Here is a 14,646-nt window from a genome sequence, read left to right on the forward strand (position 1 = left end):
ATTAATAAATAAGTAAGCATTCTCTTAGAACAAGCCGGCCAAGTTTGTCGTTTAAGAACAAGCCGGCCAAATCAGCGGTTTAAGCCTATCTCTACCAAAATGTGTTGGTTTCAAAGAGGAAATTCAGGTTGCATATGTCTTTATTTGACTGTAAAATATGATGGCTTCTTGTTCTTGACTCAACTTAAAATAATATTACAGTATTCTTAGTGTCCCTTCCTCACAATTTCTAATCGCACTATGTCTTTAGAGTCTTTGGATTTTGTTGTTGGACTTATGCCAGTTTTTTCAGAGAAAGAAAATTGCATAAATTAAGGTTGTGAGCTGATAAAGACAGGATGATCATGGTCTCTTTTCCTAGAGTTTTATAGATGGTAATTTATATTATTGTGTCATATTTTATGTCAAATATGATTTTAAATACAATACAAATAATTTTGATATAAATAAAATATAAATATTTACATGATACAAATAATCTAAACATAAATATAATAAATTTATTATATGTGTAACATACAATATAACATGATTAATATGTTTAAAATTAATTTATTCAACACAACTCAAATAACATCACATAATTAAACACAATTATATGTGATTAATTTATTTATTTAAACAAAAAAAATCATTTAAATTAGTATTTAAATAAAAAAATTTTAAAAATTAAATATTTATAATTTATTTAAATACCGAAATAATACGATAAATAATTTATTTAAAAAATAAATTAAAATAATTTTTATAACTTGTATGTTATATATGCTTGCATAATTAATATCATATTGTAAATGTGTTATTACTATTTAATATAAACACGATACGAATAATGTCATGTCTTAATCATATCGATACGATTAAGACACGAAATACAATTATATTAAATTTATATATGATTTTTTTGTATTATTTTTCTATTATGTTTAAGATTGTCAAATATAAAAAAATATAACCAATGGGATATTCTATATTATTTCTTTCTAATTTCTATCACCTTAGTTTAGTCTATTTTATATTAACTCTGTTATTTATTGTGTAAAACATAAATTTTATTATGTTATAATTCGTATTGACACATCAAATATAAAATATATATTTTAATTTTTATTAAAATTTTAAATCATGTTATTTTCATATTTATTTTTGTATTTTTTTTGTTTCACCGTGTTTAAAATTGATAGGTGATTATAGTTCAACTCATTCACATTATTATGAACCGCGTAATCAGCTCATATTCATCATCTTTAAATTATACCATTAACAGATGAACTAGATTGCAGGTTAAATTGCCTCGTCCTTCAAGAGATTCAAGGAAGGCAAAACTTGTACGTGTCTCTGAGTCTGAAGACTATTAGCAAATCAGTATTATTCGCCTTTCTCTGCTGCCTCTTGGCAGCACCAGGGCCGCTCACCAATTTATATAGGATGCACTCTCCTGTCATAGTTACTCTGCAGTTACTCTTATTTTTTTCTCTGCTTTCTTCTGTCTATGCCTCTGAAGCTGATCAAGAAAGGTATTTCTTCTGTGATAGCACTGGTAATTACACTACCGGGGGCATCTATGGGCAAAATGTAAACATCACTCTCACTTCACTTGCTGCAAATGCTTCTTTTGATGGCTTCTCTATCACCACAGTCGGCCAGGGCTTAGATGTGGTTAATGGACTTGTTCAATGCAGAAGTGATGTCTCCCAAGAAGATTGCCAAACTTGTGTAGATACTGCAGCTAAAGAAATCAGCCAGTTCTGTCCAAACAAGAAAGAAGCCATGATTGGCTACAATAATTGTTCTTTGCGGTATTCGAACTGGCGCTTCTTTTCAACAGCCAGTAGCTCTCCTATTTTTGCTTTTTATAATAAAGCGAATGCAACTGACCCTGATCATTTTAATACTCACTTGGCAAACTTGTTAAGAAATCTCTCATCCACAGCTGCATCTAACGCTTCAAAATTCGCTGTCAATAGCACCAGTTACTCAGCTTTCAGTGATATATATGGTATGGTACAGTGCACCAGAGACTTGCCAGAAAGTAGGTGCTCGAGTTGCTTGCAAGCAATCATCAGTTTTATACCACAGTGCTGTAATCAAAAGCAAGGTGCTCGGATATTCACAATGAGTTGCAACCTTCGCTTTGAGTTATATTCCTTCTTTCTGACATCGTCACCCCCGATTTCTCGAATACTCTCTCCACCATCTGTTTCTCCGCTTGAGCCCAATTCAACTCCTGGTGTAACAACAACTAAAACCAGTGCTGATGGTAAGTTTTGCTGGTGATTTTACCACTTTAAATCAAGTAAAACCTGGGAACGCAATAGTAATGACGTTATAAATAAATCCTGCTTGTGCAGGGAAGAAAAGCACTTCAAAAACCACTGTGGTTGTAGTTGTATCCATAGCGACCGTGGCATTGCTGGTGACACTCATAGTCTGTGGTTGTTACTTTTGGAGAAAGGCCAAGAAAAAAGCAGCTGGTACGCACTGTAACTTTCAGTCCAAATCGAATTTTAGTTTGTATGATTCTAAATCTCAACAGACATATGAACGCCAAGTCTTTGGTTGTCACAAAAAATTCAAACTGAGGTTATGTCTTGTCCATATTCAGATGTTAATGACGATTCTGAGAAAAACATGGAATCTCTCTTGATTGGACTTGATACCCTTAAAGCTGCAACAAGAAACTTCTCTGATGAAAATAAACTTGGACAGGGTGGTTTCGGTCCCGTTTTCAAGGTATTTTTCTCAAGTATATTTAGTCTATGGCTTTACCGGTCATCTTTTTTCTCCCTGAATTATTGAACAAGCAATCATTATTTGCACCATCAGGGAAAATTGTTTGATGGGGGAGAAATTGCAGTGAAAAGGATGTCAAGCAACTCGAGGCAAGGTGTGGGAGAGCTGAAAACGGAAGTAATGTTGGTTGCTAAACTGCTGCACCGCAACCTGGTAAAGCTGTTGGGTTTCTGTTTAGAAGAAGAAGAGAAGCTTCTTGTATATGAATACCTGCCTAATGGAAGCTTGGACAAAATTTTATTTGGTATGAATTATTTTACCTTCTTGTTTTTGATTCTTTCATGGCGAATTGTATTCTATGTTTAGTCTTGGACATTGCCATTTTCTGCTAATGAGACTTTGAAACTTGGATGACATATATATAGATCAGAGCAAAAGGTTCAGCCTGGAATGGGAAAGACGATACAAAATTATTGTTGGGATTGCAAGAGGTCTGCTTTATCTGCATGAATATTCTCAGCTCAGGATCATTCACCGGGATTTGAAAGCTAGTAATATTTTGTTAGATGAGCAGATGAATCCTAAGATATCAGATTTTGGTTTAGCAAAACTATTTGGCGAAAGCCAGACTAAAGGCAATACAAATCGGATAGCTGGAACATAGTAAGTTCACATTTTTGTGCCAATTACTAGAAGATTTTATGCTTGAAGCCATCATAAGAAACCTAACAACCCAACACAGCCTCAAATTCAATGATGCATTTTTCCGTTTGTGTGTGTTAAATAGAACCTGTAACTGGTGTATCTATATTTGTTTATTTCGTATCTAATATTTATAAAATACGAAAATTGTCATAAATTGTGTTAACAAGTCAAGTGCAAAATACATTTTTTGTTTTGCCAAACCTGTATGTAACTTGTGTTAAAGTTTTAAATTATATCACTTTTATATGTTTTTTTATATTGTTTTGTATCCTCTGTAGTGTTTAAAATTAATCGTCAGTCTAGTCTTAATTATTACTCATGAAAGCCTTCAAATTTTCTTCTTAACGTGCCTTTGCCATATCTGCTTTCATGATTTAACCGTTGTAAACAAACTTTCAATTCATTTTTTTTTTATATGCAGTGGGTACATGGCTCCGGAATATGCTAAGAATGGATACTTTTCAACCAAGTCTGATGTCTATAGCTTTGGTGTCTTGGTTCTGGAAATAGTAACAGGTCGAAAAAGCAATGGCTTCAGCAATTCAATAAATCTTCAAAGTCATATAAGTGCCTCGATGAATTTTTTTTTTCTCTTTCCCATTTGTGGTATGATTGTTAAAACTGATTTGAACTGGATGGCTTGACTTCTGACAGGCTTGGGTACATTGGACCAATGGAACAGCTTTAGAGCTGTTAGATCCAGTCTTGAATGATCAGTGGCCAAGGTTTGAAGTTTTGAACTGCATTCACATCGGATTGTTATGTGTTCAGGAAGCTGCAGCTAGTAGACCTTCAATGTCCGAGATTATCACGATGCTTTGTAGTCACTCTATGACGGCTCCAGCGCCTTCACTACCAGCATTTTTCATCTCAAGAGAAAATTTTACAACCGATTCAGCTAACGATTCTGGTTCATCCCAATCTGCAGATCCTATGCCAGATTCGATACAACGATCTGTAAATGAGGTTACAATCAGTGAATTACCCCCTCGCTGATGCTGAGCTTTTAGGTAGAAGCCATAATCTCAAATGTTTTATCTTCCTAAGACACTAAGCAGCATTAAACAATGTTGCTCTTACTCAACAGTCATTCTACATTTTCTATGGCCGGGTGTAATCCATGGACAACCACATTATTACTCGTTCAAATTGCAAAGCACCAAAAAAGTAGTAAAATTACTATGCTGTATATGCAAAGACCTCAACGATAGCTAATATGAAAATTGTGCTAGAGGCATGATTAATAAATGAAACCAAAAAATATTTTCAAAATACAGTTCCATCAAAATTTGTTAAATTTCCATGGGTATCGCAAGTCTTTACCTGATACTCGTTAGTTACAAATGAATAACAAAATCTTGCATTTACAAGCTTAGTGAAATGTTTTCAATTAAAGCAGGTGACATAAGCTAAGCCTCCCTCCGATCCTCTTGGCGAGGTTGACCACTCTTTTTCACTTCCTGTCGAAGTTCATTGACGTGCAAAAATGTCAACTGGACGGCCAATCTAAGCTACTGTCATTGCTTAAAGTCCAGGCACCTTCATCAATCTCATCAAACAGTTGGCGCCAGCCCCAACCTGTGTAGCCAAAGAAAAACCAGTACTCACTGAGAGATTGATTTCCGGCCTTCAGCTCTTCAATATTAGCAAGAGTGGCCAATTGGTCAAGAAAGTAGATGCCTGGAAGGACTTCTACATACTGATCTTCGCTAACTCTCCTAGTTAAGGCAACAAAGGGCATTCCACGTCTTAAAACCGGGCCTCCAAAAGACAGAGGAGCCTCTTTCAGGAACCCTAAGCCTTCTTCAAGTTCATCTAGAGCGTCCCATCTGATTAGCTTGTTAAAAATCAAACCCTGAAATCCAGTGTCTTCACCTGCTTTCACAATGATAATTCTTGACTTATCAAATGGGATGACATTGAGAAGTTTATCAGTGGACGTAAGGATAGAACCCACAACCACCTTAGATGTGGCTTTATGTGAGCCAGTTGATATGGGGGCCCTAGACTTGCCCCCATTGTATTTAGCAACTTTTTTTGGGTTTTTATTTTTCAATATAACTTCATGGAATTTGTCCTTTGCAGAGGGACCTTCCTCATGACCGGCAACTCCAGATGAATCCTTGAATAAACCCTGGTTCCTCCCTCCTCCTCCTTCAGCAGTGGTCAATAAATTTCCTATCAAAACCAGAGAAAACAAAGTACGATTTTTCTCTTAACCAGAAAAGGAAAGAAAAAGGATAAACAAACCTATTTGGTACACAAGATAATTTCCACAACAGATGCTATCATCTGTACAGTGACTGGAATTTTCATTTAGGACAACGACTGTAAGGGTTTACCATACATAGAAAAGCTTTTCAATAAAAATGAACAAGTATATATAAGCACTAATAGCAAAACAAACTCAAACATTTCAGTTTATTGCACAGAGATTGAAAATGGGAGCTTAAAATTATTTTGGAGGAAAAAATAAAAAATGAAGCAATGACATTTCCAAAGTTAAGAAAACAAATGTATTTATGACCGTACAAATACTTCTAAAGCTTAAATGGACAAGCAGAATGCACTTTCAACAAGCTTCATCAAATTTAGGATCCACTAATGCAAGAGTTGGATTTGCATGCAAAGAGAATTGCTAAAAGTGCTAGAAGAATACTCTGTTCATTCTCAACAAAATTGAGCTCCATGCTAATAAACTATTTTGCAAGGTATCTTACATGCCTTTACTTCGATTATTCCCCTTTTGGAAACATGCAGATGCCACAACTGATGGTGTAACAATTAAAAAAAGAACATTCATTTTGAGGAGGCTGAGACAATCTACTAAGAACACAGACAGTAGAAATACAACTAGGAATGAGGAAACTGCATTCAGTCACAGACAGACAATGAGTCTAGTGAAAATCAAAGTCACTGTAAGATAAATATGAGAACCAAATTACTTTAGCAGGCAAGACAATTGAACCATATAGAAAGTCAGAATAAAGGAAATTAAATATAAAGATGTAAACAAGTCTATAGTAACAAGAAATGTTAAAAGAAATGAAGAAAAGGGGGAGAGCCAGAGAGAAGGGGATGGATGTGCATAAACAACAAATAAAACCAGAATGAAAACATCAAAGTTTTTTAGTTTCCTTTAAATATTTGTAAGGAAATGTACATATAAATGATGACCCATAAGATGTTACCTTTCTCACTGAAGAGATGATGAGAATTACTTCCATGATGAGCTATAAACTTGATTATATTGACTACTGACATATCTCCTTCGTAAGAGACAGCCATTTCAGTTTCAGCTGGGAATAACATCAGAGTTGGATAAACTTCCCTCTGCAAAACCCAGGTTTATTGAAAGGAGAAAAAAAGTAATACTACAGAAATAATTGTTCAGTTTTTTTTTTTATGAAAATAATTGTTTTTCTTTTGCAACAATGGATGCATACAATTTTAGCAAAACATATACAGAGAAATTTCCTTTAATTCAAAATCACTATAAAATAATAATTATCGGTTTGCAACTATTGAATGGAATGAACTCTAGCTAATAGCAAATCAAGGAAAAGGCAGGTGAGAATATGAAAAAGTATGAGGAAAAAGGGAGATGGCATTGCATGTGGCAACAAGGATCTAAGAGAGATTAAATGAATGCATTAATAGGTCTCAAAATGATTTTTCTTCTCTTTTTGCTCTTTCTTCATCCATGGGGTGCAACAACTTACTAGAAAATCCAACTGGTGTTACATGAAATTAGGCCTAGACAACGTAAAACTCCTGAGATCTAACCAGTGGTCACTTGAAAGGCACACCAGGGGCAAAGCTAGTTAGGAGAATTCATATGGGACAGAGTGAAATACATTATGCTTTCTCTCTCATTCTAATTTCCAGTGTACCTAAGGAATGGCTAGAAGGGGTTATCACACCGGGATGTGATTTTATGAGGATCAATACTTCTTGTTTTGGAATCCAATGTTTCATTTAGTGGTACTTCCTTAAAAGATTTTCAATCAATTCTAGATGTCTTAATTTAAAGTTATCTTATTCTTTGTCATCAATATCAATAAACTGTCCAAGAGGGTGTGACGGTGTGTTTAATCCCAGTTAACCTCTCAGAAAAGGGCTTCAAATGCTGCTATCAAGAATTAACAGATCCAAAGAACTGAGACAACCCAGCACATGGCCAAGCTAGGAAGAAAGCTTGGTAGAGCCTGAGCTGACCCATAAACTCATCAATGGCCCAAAGAAAGCCTAAAACGAGCTCATATGCCAAGAAAATGCACGATGCTAAAACATAGAGGAGCCCTCCAAGATAAAAAGAAAACAATAACTGATATTAAGAATGCAATGCACACTATTGGAATCTTTATCTATTCTTTATATAATGCTCTTAACTGAGTTTGATCTCACAAGTCAAGTGACATCAATTCAATTAAAGAAATTATTTAAAAGCCAAAATAAAATAACAAAAATAATGTAGAATTAAGGCTATTGATGTCTTTTCATTTTTTAATAACCCAAACTCTTTTGTTTCACATGCATTTAATAAAAACAACCACTCATCAGATAACTTCTTTTTTTCAAAATATGATTTCTACTCAACTCATCAAATTTTACTTTTCCACCCACATAGCTGGTATGCCAACATATAGTAAAGTGTAAAGTATAAACCATCTACTAGAGATCTGATGTTTTCCTTTAGAATCTTTTTTCCAGGCTATAAACCTCAGAATTCAGAAGAATTTACCAAGGATCATATCTGTTAAGTCCATTGCTTAAAATATAATTTAAAGATGATTGGGAACAATATTTGCATATTTCACACAGGAATAAATAATGGACATAAAACAAACCTGGTTTACTGATTTTAGGATTAAACTGCAGTCATTCAATGTGCAATCCATCAGGTAGATGAGTGGAAGTTTCATATTATTCATAGAGTTGTCTGCCACAAATATAAAACTTGTCAATACATACATATTTAAGGAATATTTTTCTCATTTTAACATTCTTTCTACCACAAAAACAAGAAAAAAGTTGTACAGAAAAAAAAAAAAAAGGCAAAAATAAGTGAATCCCATACTTGATACTTCTAATTCAGGAAGCAGCATTTCATAGCAGATAACATATAGATCACTGATTTCCTCAATTTTATTTTCCGAGATGACAAAACAGAGTATCTACAGTTTAGGCAGTTTATCCCCATGACTAGAAATAAAAAGAAAAACAATATTTGTTGGATCCAAAAAGGCCTAGAGAAGCATGTTGCACTCAACTACTAGAACTAGCAACCATAAGATTTTCTGAACAGGACTGCTGCTCAAAACATAACACGACACCAAAAAATGATAGGGATAATCAATAAATTATCCCATTCAAAGACTTAGCCAAATATAGCTCCCTTCCTTGAATGCTTATATACAAATTTACACATAGTTCTTCAAGATATTAAGTCATATGACTTTCAGTAAGGACTACACCAAAAGTTATAGGTCTCAATATGACAAGCAGAATAAAGGATTTAATAATGAGAAGTAATATATAAAGGTGAAATGCACTTACCAGCATTAAACACAGCTTGTTCTTTCGCAGAGCCATTCTTCAACATTTTCATATAACCACTTATGGCCCGATATACTTCACGAACAACCAACTCCATTCTCTGGCAAAAGCCACACCAATTACTACTAAAAAGTACCACAACATCCTCATTGCGAGCATGGGTGGCATTTCCACTGTTAGATTGGTTAGACCCAAAAACAAGCTTGGACAATGTATGCATCATAACTCGAGGGATGGAATCCGTTTCATGAAAATCCTGATTAACAAATGGCGGAGAAGTGGGCTCCCTGGAGCTGTGAAGAATGGGTGCAGAGCGTTGGTATGGAACAAGACTTCCATTAAGATATTCATGAAAAAATTTAGAAAGCGAAAAATAACTGAAAATTGCCTCTTCAGGGTAGACATAATGGTGCTGGGACCTAGGATCAACTAAAACCAACGATGGTATTGTAGACCCACCAGTCAAAGATCTAAGTAGTCGGTAGTTATCATCACATAAGAAAAAAGAACCCTTAAACCCTTCAAACTGAAGTTCTTGTTCCCCTGACTCATCTATCTCTGAAGAAATTTTCTCTTTTGCCTTCATATCCCTAGCCATGTCAAGCTCAAGACCTTCCAAAAGTTGGTCGGTTTCCATAGATACGAAGTGTTTACTTTTAGCGGAAGAAATTCCCTCATCTTCATTGTAATGAGAAGAAGATTCAACACCAATTGATTTAGGTTTTTCCTCATGCAACATGCCAGATTCGTTCTCCATATGTAGTACACTGTTTGGATCAACAATACCAATTAAAGGACCTTCCTGAGATAATGATGGCAAGACATCATCAGATTGACCTTCTGTTTGTGATGGCAATTCCTGGGCTGTTTTGATGTCAAGATCATCCGACAAAAGACGAAAGCCTAATTCCTTTGCAAGTGAGCTCAATTTTGCTTCCTTCTTTCTCTGAAGAATATATTCTAAAATCTCATGCAAAGATTTACCTTGTAAATCTGAAGCTAGATTATCTAAAGAGATATGCTTACCCTCATTTATAATCATGAATGACATTTTATCCTTTAACTTAAAAGCAAGGAGTGAGGATTTGTCTTGATGGTCAGTATTTTGTGAACTCGTCTGATTCAACATCTGATAGTGAAGTGCTACTTCTCTAAAAGCATCAAGAGCTTCTCTACCTTTTCTTCTAGCTTCTGATGAGTCAGATAATCTATCCACAAAAAGAATTACTGATGGCTTATCTGCAGGTAAAGCAAGCTGAAGATCTTGGCCATCAACTTCTACCTGAATTGAATGGGGAGTGTGTGAGAGATAGAAAGAGAAAGAGATACTATCAATATAGAAAAGACAAGCTATAAAAAAATTGAACCATAAGAAAGAACCAATCAGGGACTTAAATATATATTCATAGGAAATAGGCAAAGAATGGCAGTTGAATTACCTCCCTTTTTTATGTAAACCGATTCTGCTAAATGCATATAAATACCACTCTTTCTAACAAAATTCACATTTTCCGCTCATGGTTAACAAATACTTAGTTAAAAAGCGGTACATAATAACTAAAAAAGGCAATTAAGTTACAAACTGCGTTTGCTTTATGTATTTTAATGGCATATAATCAACCTAAGATTATTCTTTTCCCATCAAGCCTAACACCATAAAAAAGTCATAAACTCTGTTATTAACTCAGAAGGCTTTCACCACAATCTTTTGGGGCACTGAGATGAAGACAAATCCATACCTCATGAACAACTGAATCGTGTGTCAGAAAAGCACTCTTGAGTTCATCCACATCTCTACTAACTTTTGAACAACCAGGACATCCTTTTAAGTAAAGCACTGCCATCCATGTACCAGAATCTTCAACACCAAGAAATGACATCAATGATCTATCAGAAACCAACCCAAATCTAATCCTTTCTGGAGGCATTAAGAACTCTCTTCTAACAGCAATCAACTTAGAGAAAAATGAATCAAATTGCTTAAACTCTTTTAAGGTACAACTCAATCCAACACCAAGTCTAAAATTATCACTATCCTGGAATGAAACACTGTCATTTAACAAGCTAAAGTCGGTAATCCAAGGAATTCCAGCAATCCCATTTTCAACACCACATTTCAGCTTCCCATTTTCCATTCCCTGAATTCCAAAAAACAAACAAACAAAAGTTTAAGAAACAATATCACTAACCAAAATTTTCTCTTAGAAATGAAATGTAATCAGAAACAAACAGCAACCTTGGGCATCAAATCATTTCCAGTTCCATTATTCTTGACCTTAGCCAGTAACTTAGGAGCCCAACCACAAAATTCCGTTAAAATCAAAGCTTTGTCGGTTGAATCGAGAAACACTTTCAAGTCCTCCTGAGAATTAAGCGGCTTTAATGGAAGTTCTTCGGGTGAAGCTGATAGCATATAAGGATAAATAGAGTTTAATATATTTCGAGCTCGAAGCTTTCCCCGGTATTTATAAGAAACGGAGCGATCATAGTAAAAAACCGTTATTCTATCCGAAGCACCATGCGAATCGGCCAACATTTTCTCCGTGTTTCTATGAATAAACATCAATTTTAAAGAGTCAAAATCCTTTGACTTGTCGGTAACTAATCGGGACACTTCCCTCATAAGCGATCGAGACTCGCCGCACCCTGCAAAAAAAATAGTGATTAAAATTTTAAAAATTATAGATTCGTAATAGTAAATTGATTTTTAAAAAAAAATGATTTGATTAAATTTGTACGTTACATGGAACGGTGAAGAAAAGGAGGATGTGAGAGTGGAGACGGATCTGAGAAGAGAAATTTTGTTCGGTGAGGATCTGCCATTCTCCTACACCGTCTGGAGCGCAACCAACGGCTGATAAAGACGCGAGTAAAATGATCGAAATCGGGAGCAGGAACAACCGGTTCTTCATCGCCAACACGGTTACTGAGTGACGAAAACGAAGACAGTGCACTCTCTTTTCTGTTGCTTTTCCCAGCTTGAGTATAAGAAGGAGACCTCAGCAGTCCAGCTGGGGTTGCGGGTCAGATGTGTCTGAATCATGCGAGATCCAAATCTATTTGGAGTGATAATTGGATCGCACTGGTAAGATTTTAAGTGGAAATGGATAAATATCATATTTAGCCTATCTCAGCTAGTATAAGTACGAGTGTATAATCGGTGAGTTGGATTTGAAAATTTTAATAATTGAATTAATTAATTGATTGAAAATTTTTAAATAATTAATTATAATCATATTGATTAAAACCAGTTTAGGTCGGTTAAATAATTATATTTTTTATTTTTTTATTATAAATAATTATTTAATTATATATTTAATTTAATAAAATTTAAATTCAAATATCATTTAAAATAAATCATTAAATAATTTAATAATTTTAACAATATTTTATAAGAAAAAAATAAATAAAAATACCCATCTCAATTTTTTTATCTTTATTTGTTAAAAAATTGATTAATTCGATCAATTTGATTATTAATTTTAAAAAATTAAAAATTAATTAATTTAATCGATTTAAAAATTAATTAAATCAAAATCGAATTAACTAAATTCACTCAATTTTGATCGATTTAATCAATTCAAATTTACTTTTACTTATCTTTAAATATAAAAAAAATAATTTAACATAAGTATTAAAAAATATATGGTATTGAAGTTTTATATTTCAACAACTTAATAAAATATATATATATGCTAAAAATATATTTTAAATTTTTTACTTTTAGAAAATTAAAAATAGAATTTTGATTTTTAAAATTTTTCAAATAAAATTTAAAATTTTGAAAAAAAAAAAGAAAAAATTAAGTGTATATTTTTTATTTTCAGAAAAAATTTTAAATTTTCAAAAATAAATTTATTTATCAAATTTAGAATTATTTTTAAATTATTATTTTAAAATTAAATTTTAAAAAATAGCAAATAAAATTATGCCACTTTATGTCTTAGTCATTCAACACAAAATACGATATAGCACATTTTTGACAAAATAACATGTTTTGATTAATTCATTAACCTTTTTAACAGTGTTAGATGTCAAGGTATGTTAACGGACTGAATGAAAGATGAGGTATCACATCGAATTTTTTTTCAATACAAATACTACATTAATATTACAAGTGCTAAATTATATTATAAAGACTGAATAAGATATCATCCTTAAATGGGATCATGTTTGAATTCTATTATGGACTGAATTCAATTGTTTGTAGTTTTATGTTAATAAAAAATTAAAAAAAAAATTGGAAACATAAATGAAAATTGATGTAAATATAGAAAATGTTTTAGAAACCTAAATTTTGGGTGATGCTACTATTTTATAGAACAAAGGTCTACTTTTGAATAAACATAAATTAATATATTATCCCTAAATGCTACATTGTGGTAACTGTTAGAACTTTTTTAAAATCCTATATATTCTAAATCTTGAAAGTTAATATAGCTGATTTTATAACTAGAGATATCAAACTTTAAAGTTATGTTTAATGTATAAATTATTGATAAGATAAGATGATAATCATCTTATATTATATTTGATTTAAATCTAAATAAAGAGATATGATTGTAAAGAAAATTAATTATTCTCTTGACATATGATAATTCAATTCTCTAAAAATGTAAAAGATTATTTTTAATCTATGAAATTAAATTTATATACCTTATTATACCCTTAAAATTTATATCAATAATTTAAATTGTATAAATTTAAAAGAAGAATAACTTTATCAATAAATAAATTATCATATTCTAATCATTACTTACATCAAATACAAGATAGTATAATATTATTTAATCTAATATTAATTATAATATTATCTTATTTTATCTTATTACAATCTTACACATCAAACACACCTTTAAATAATTATTACAAAAATTTTAATCATTTTTAAGCATGGAATGGAATGATGATTAAAAATGTGCTAGCAGTGGATATATGTATTCTCTTTGTTATTAATCCCATACTTCTTACCTTTCAAAATGAAAGAAAGAAGAGTCTTTGTACTCCTAATATTTTAGCATAGTCAAGCATATTGTTTTTAATGATGCAAATGTTCATACCATAATTTCCTTAAAAACAAATGAACGATATCATTCAAAAATATATATAGTTGTGCATAAATAATTATAAATATATATTTTTTAAATTTGATCATTTGTATATTTATATTGTATAAAATATTAAAATTTATATTTTATATCATATTTTATATGAAAATTATATATTAACAATTCATATCGACATAAAAATTTGAAATATAATTTTTCTTATTTTGTTAAATCAATATATAATTATTACTAAAATTTTAAATTATATTACTTTTGTATCTTTTTTTATTTTGTATTCATATCATGTTACCATTTATATTTTAAATTGCTAAGTTTAATATTTTTTATTCAAAAAAAATACATATATTTAATTGAAGTTATTTTTTCTCTTTTTTTATTTTAAATTTACTTAAAATAATTAATTTCAAAATTAATAATGTGCTAGTTCAGATATTTAAAAGAGATATAAGTAGTAAAACTCATTATAATATTTCATTTTATTTTCTTTCCTTCATTAAAAGAAACCAAAATTTTTAATAATCCTTTTTTTTTCATTTTAACTATTTAATAAGAAAATGAAGTATCATTTTCTTTTATTTTA

The 14,646-nt window shown here is 31.9% G+C and overlaps 2 protein-coding genes across 4 annotated transcripts; one reads left to right on the top strand and one right to left on the bottom strand.

The window, feature by feature from the left end:
* Positions 1-1,188: 1,188 nt before the first annotated feature.
* On the top strand, positions 1,189-4,541 carry LOC111298326 (cysteine-rich receptor-like protein kinase 10). Of its 3 annotated transcripts, none has more exons than XM_089745313.1 (7): positions 1,189-2,260; positions 2,352-2,474; positions 2,606-2,733; positions 2,827-3,037; positions 3,159-3,396; positions 3,860-3,999; positions 4,091-4,541. In XM_089745313.1, exons 1-7 carry the CDS (start codon positions 1,429-1,431, stop codon positions 4,432-4,434), a joined length of 2,016 nt encoding a protein of 671 aa, XP_089601439.1. In that variant the 5' UTR covers positions 1,189-1,428; the 3' UTR covers positions 4,435-4,541. The 3 variants fall into 3 exon arrangements, with proteins under 3 accessions (XP_089601439.1, XP_089601437.1, XP_089601438.1); XM_089745311.1 differs by having other exon boundaries at positions 3,860-3,996; positions 4,093-4,293; XM_089745312.1 differs by having other exon boundaries at positions 3,860-3,954; positions 4,093-4,293.
* Positions 4,542-4,653: 112 nt separating this feature from the next.
* LOC111294143 (uncharacterized) lies at positions 4,654-12,081 on the bottom strand. The gene is made up of 7 exons (XM_022887331.2): positions 11,741-12,081; positions 11,234-11,643; positions 10,737-11,135; positions 8,998-10,279; positions 8,289-8,380; positions 6,630-6,771; positions 4,654-5,616 (listed from the first exon to the last, which is right to left on the bottom strand). Exons 1-7 carry the CDS (start codon positions 11,907-11,909, stop codon positions 4,928-4,930), a joined length of 3,183 nt encoding a protein of 1,060 aa, XP_022743066.1. The 5' UTR covers positions 11,910-12,081; the 3' UTR covers positions 4,654-4,927.
* Between the last annotated feature and the right edge of the window lie 2,565 nt (positions 12,082-14,646).

Source organism: Durio zibethinus, chromosome 16, assembly GCF_047325235.1.
Source record: "Durio zibethinus cultivar Kanyao isolate XHJ-2024 chromosome 16, ASM4732523v1, whole genome shotgun sequence".
Taxonomy (NCBI): Eukaryota; Viridiplantae; Streptophyta; class Magnoliopsida; order Malvales; family Malvaceae; genus Durio; species Durio zibethinus.

Coding starts and splice junctions, on each gene's coding strand:
- LOC111298326 (XM_089745313.1), top strand. CDS start 1,429: ATGCACTCTCCTGTCATAGTTACTCTGCAGTTACTCTTATTTTTTTCT. Junction 3,397..3,859: donor AATCGGATAGCTGGAACATA/GTAAGTTCACAT, acceptor TTTTATATGCAG/TGGGTACATGGCTCCGGAAT. Junction 4,000..4,090: donor TTCAATAAATCTTCAAAGTC/ATATAAGTGCCT, acceptor TTGACTTCTGAC/AGGCTTGGGTACATTGGACC.
- LOC111294143 (XM_022887331.2), bottom strand. CDS start 11,909: ATGAAGAACCGGTTGTTCCTGCTCCCGATTTCGATCATTTTACTCGCG. Junction 11,644..11,740: donor CCTTTTCTTCACCGTTCCAT/GTAACGTACAAA, acceptor TTTTTTTTGCAG/GGTGCGGCGAGTCTCGATCG. Junction 5,617..6,629: donor TCATCTCTTCAGTGAGAAAG/GTAACATCTTAT, acceptor TGGTTTTGATAG/GAAATTTATTGACCACTGCT.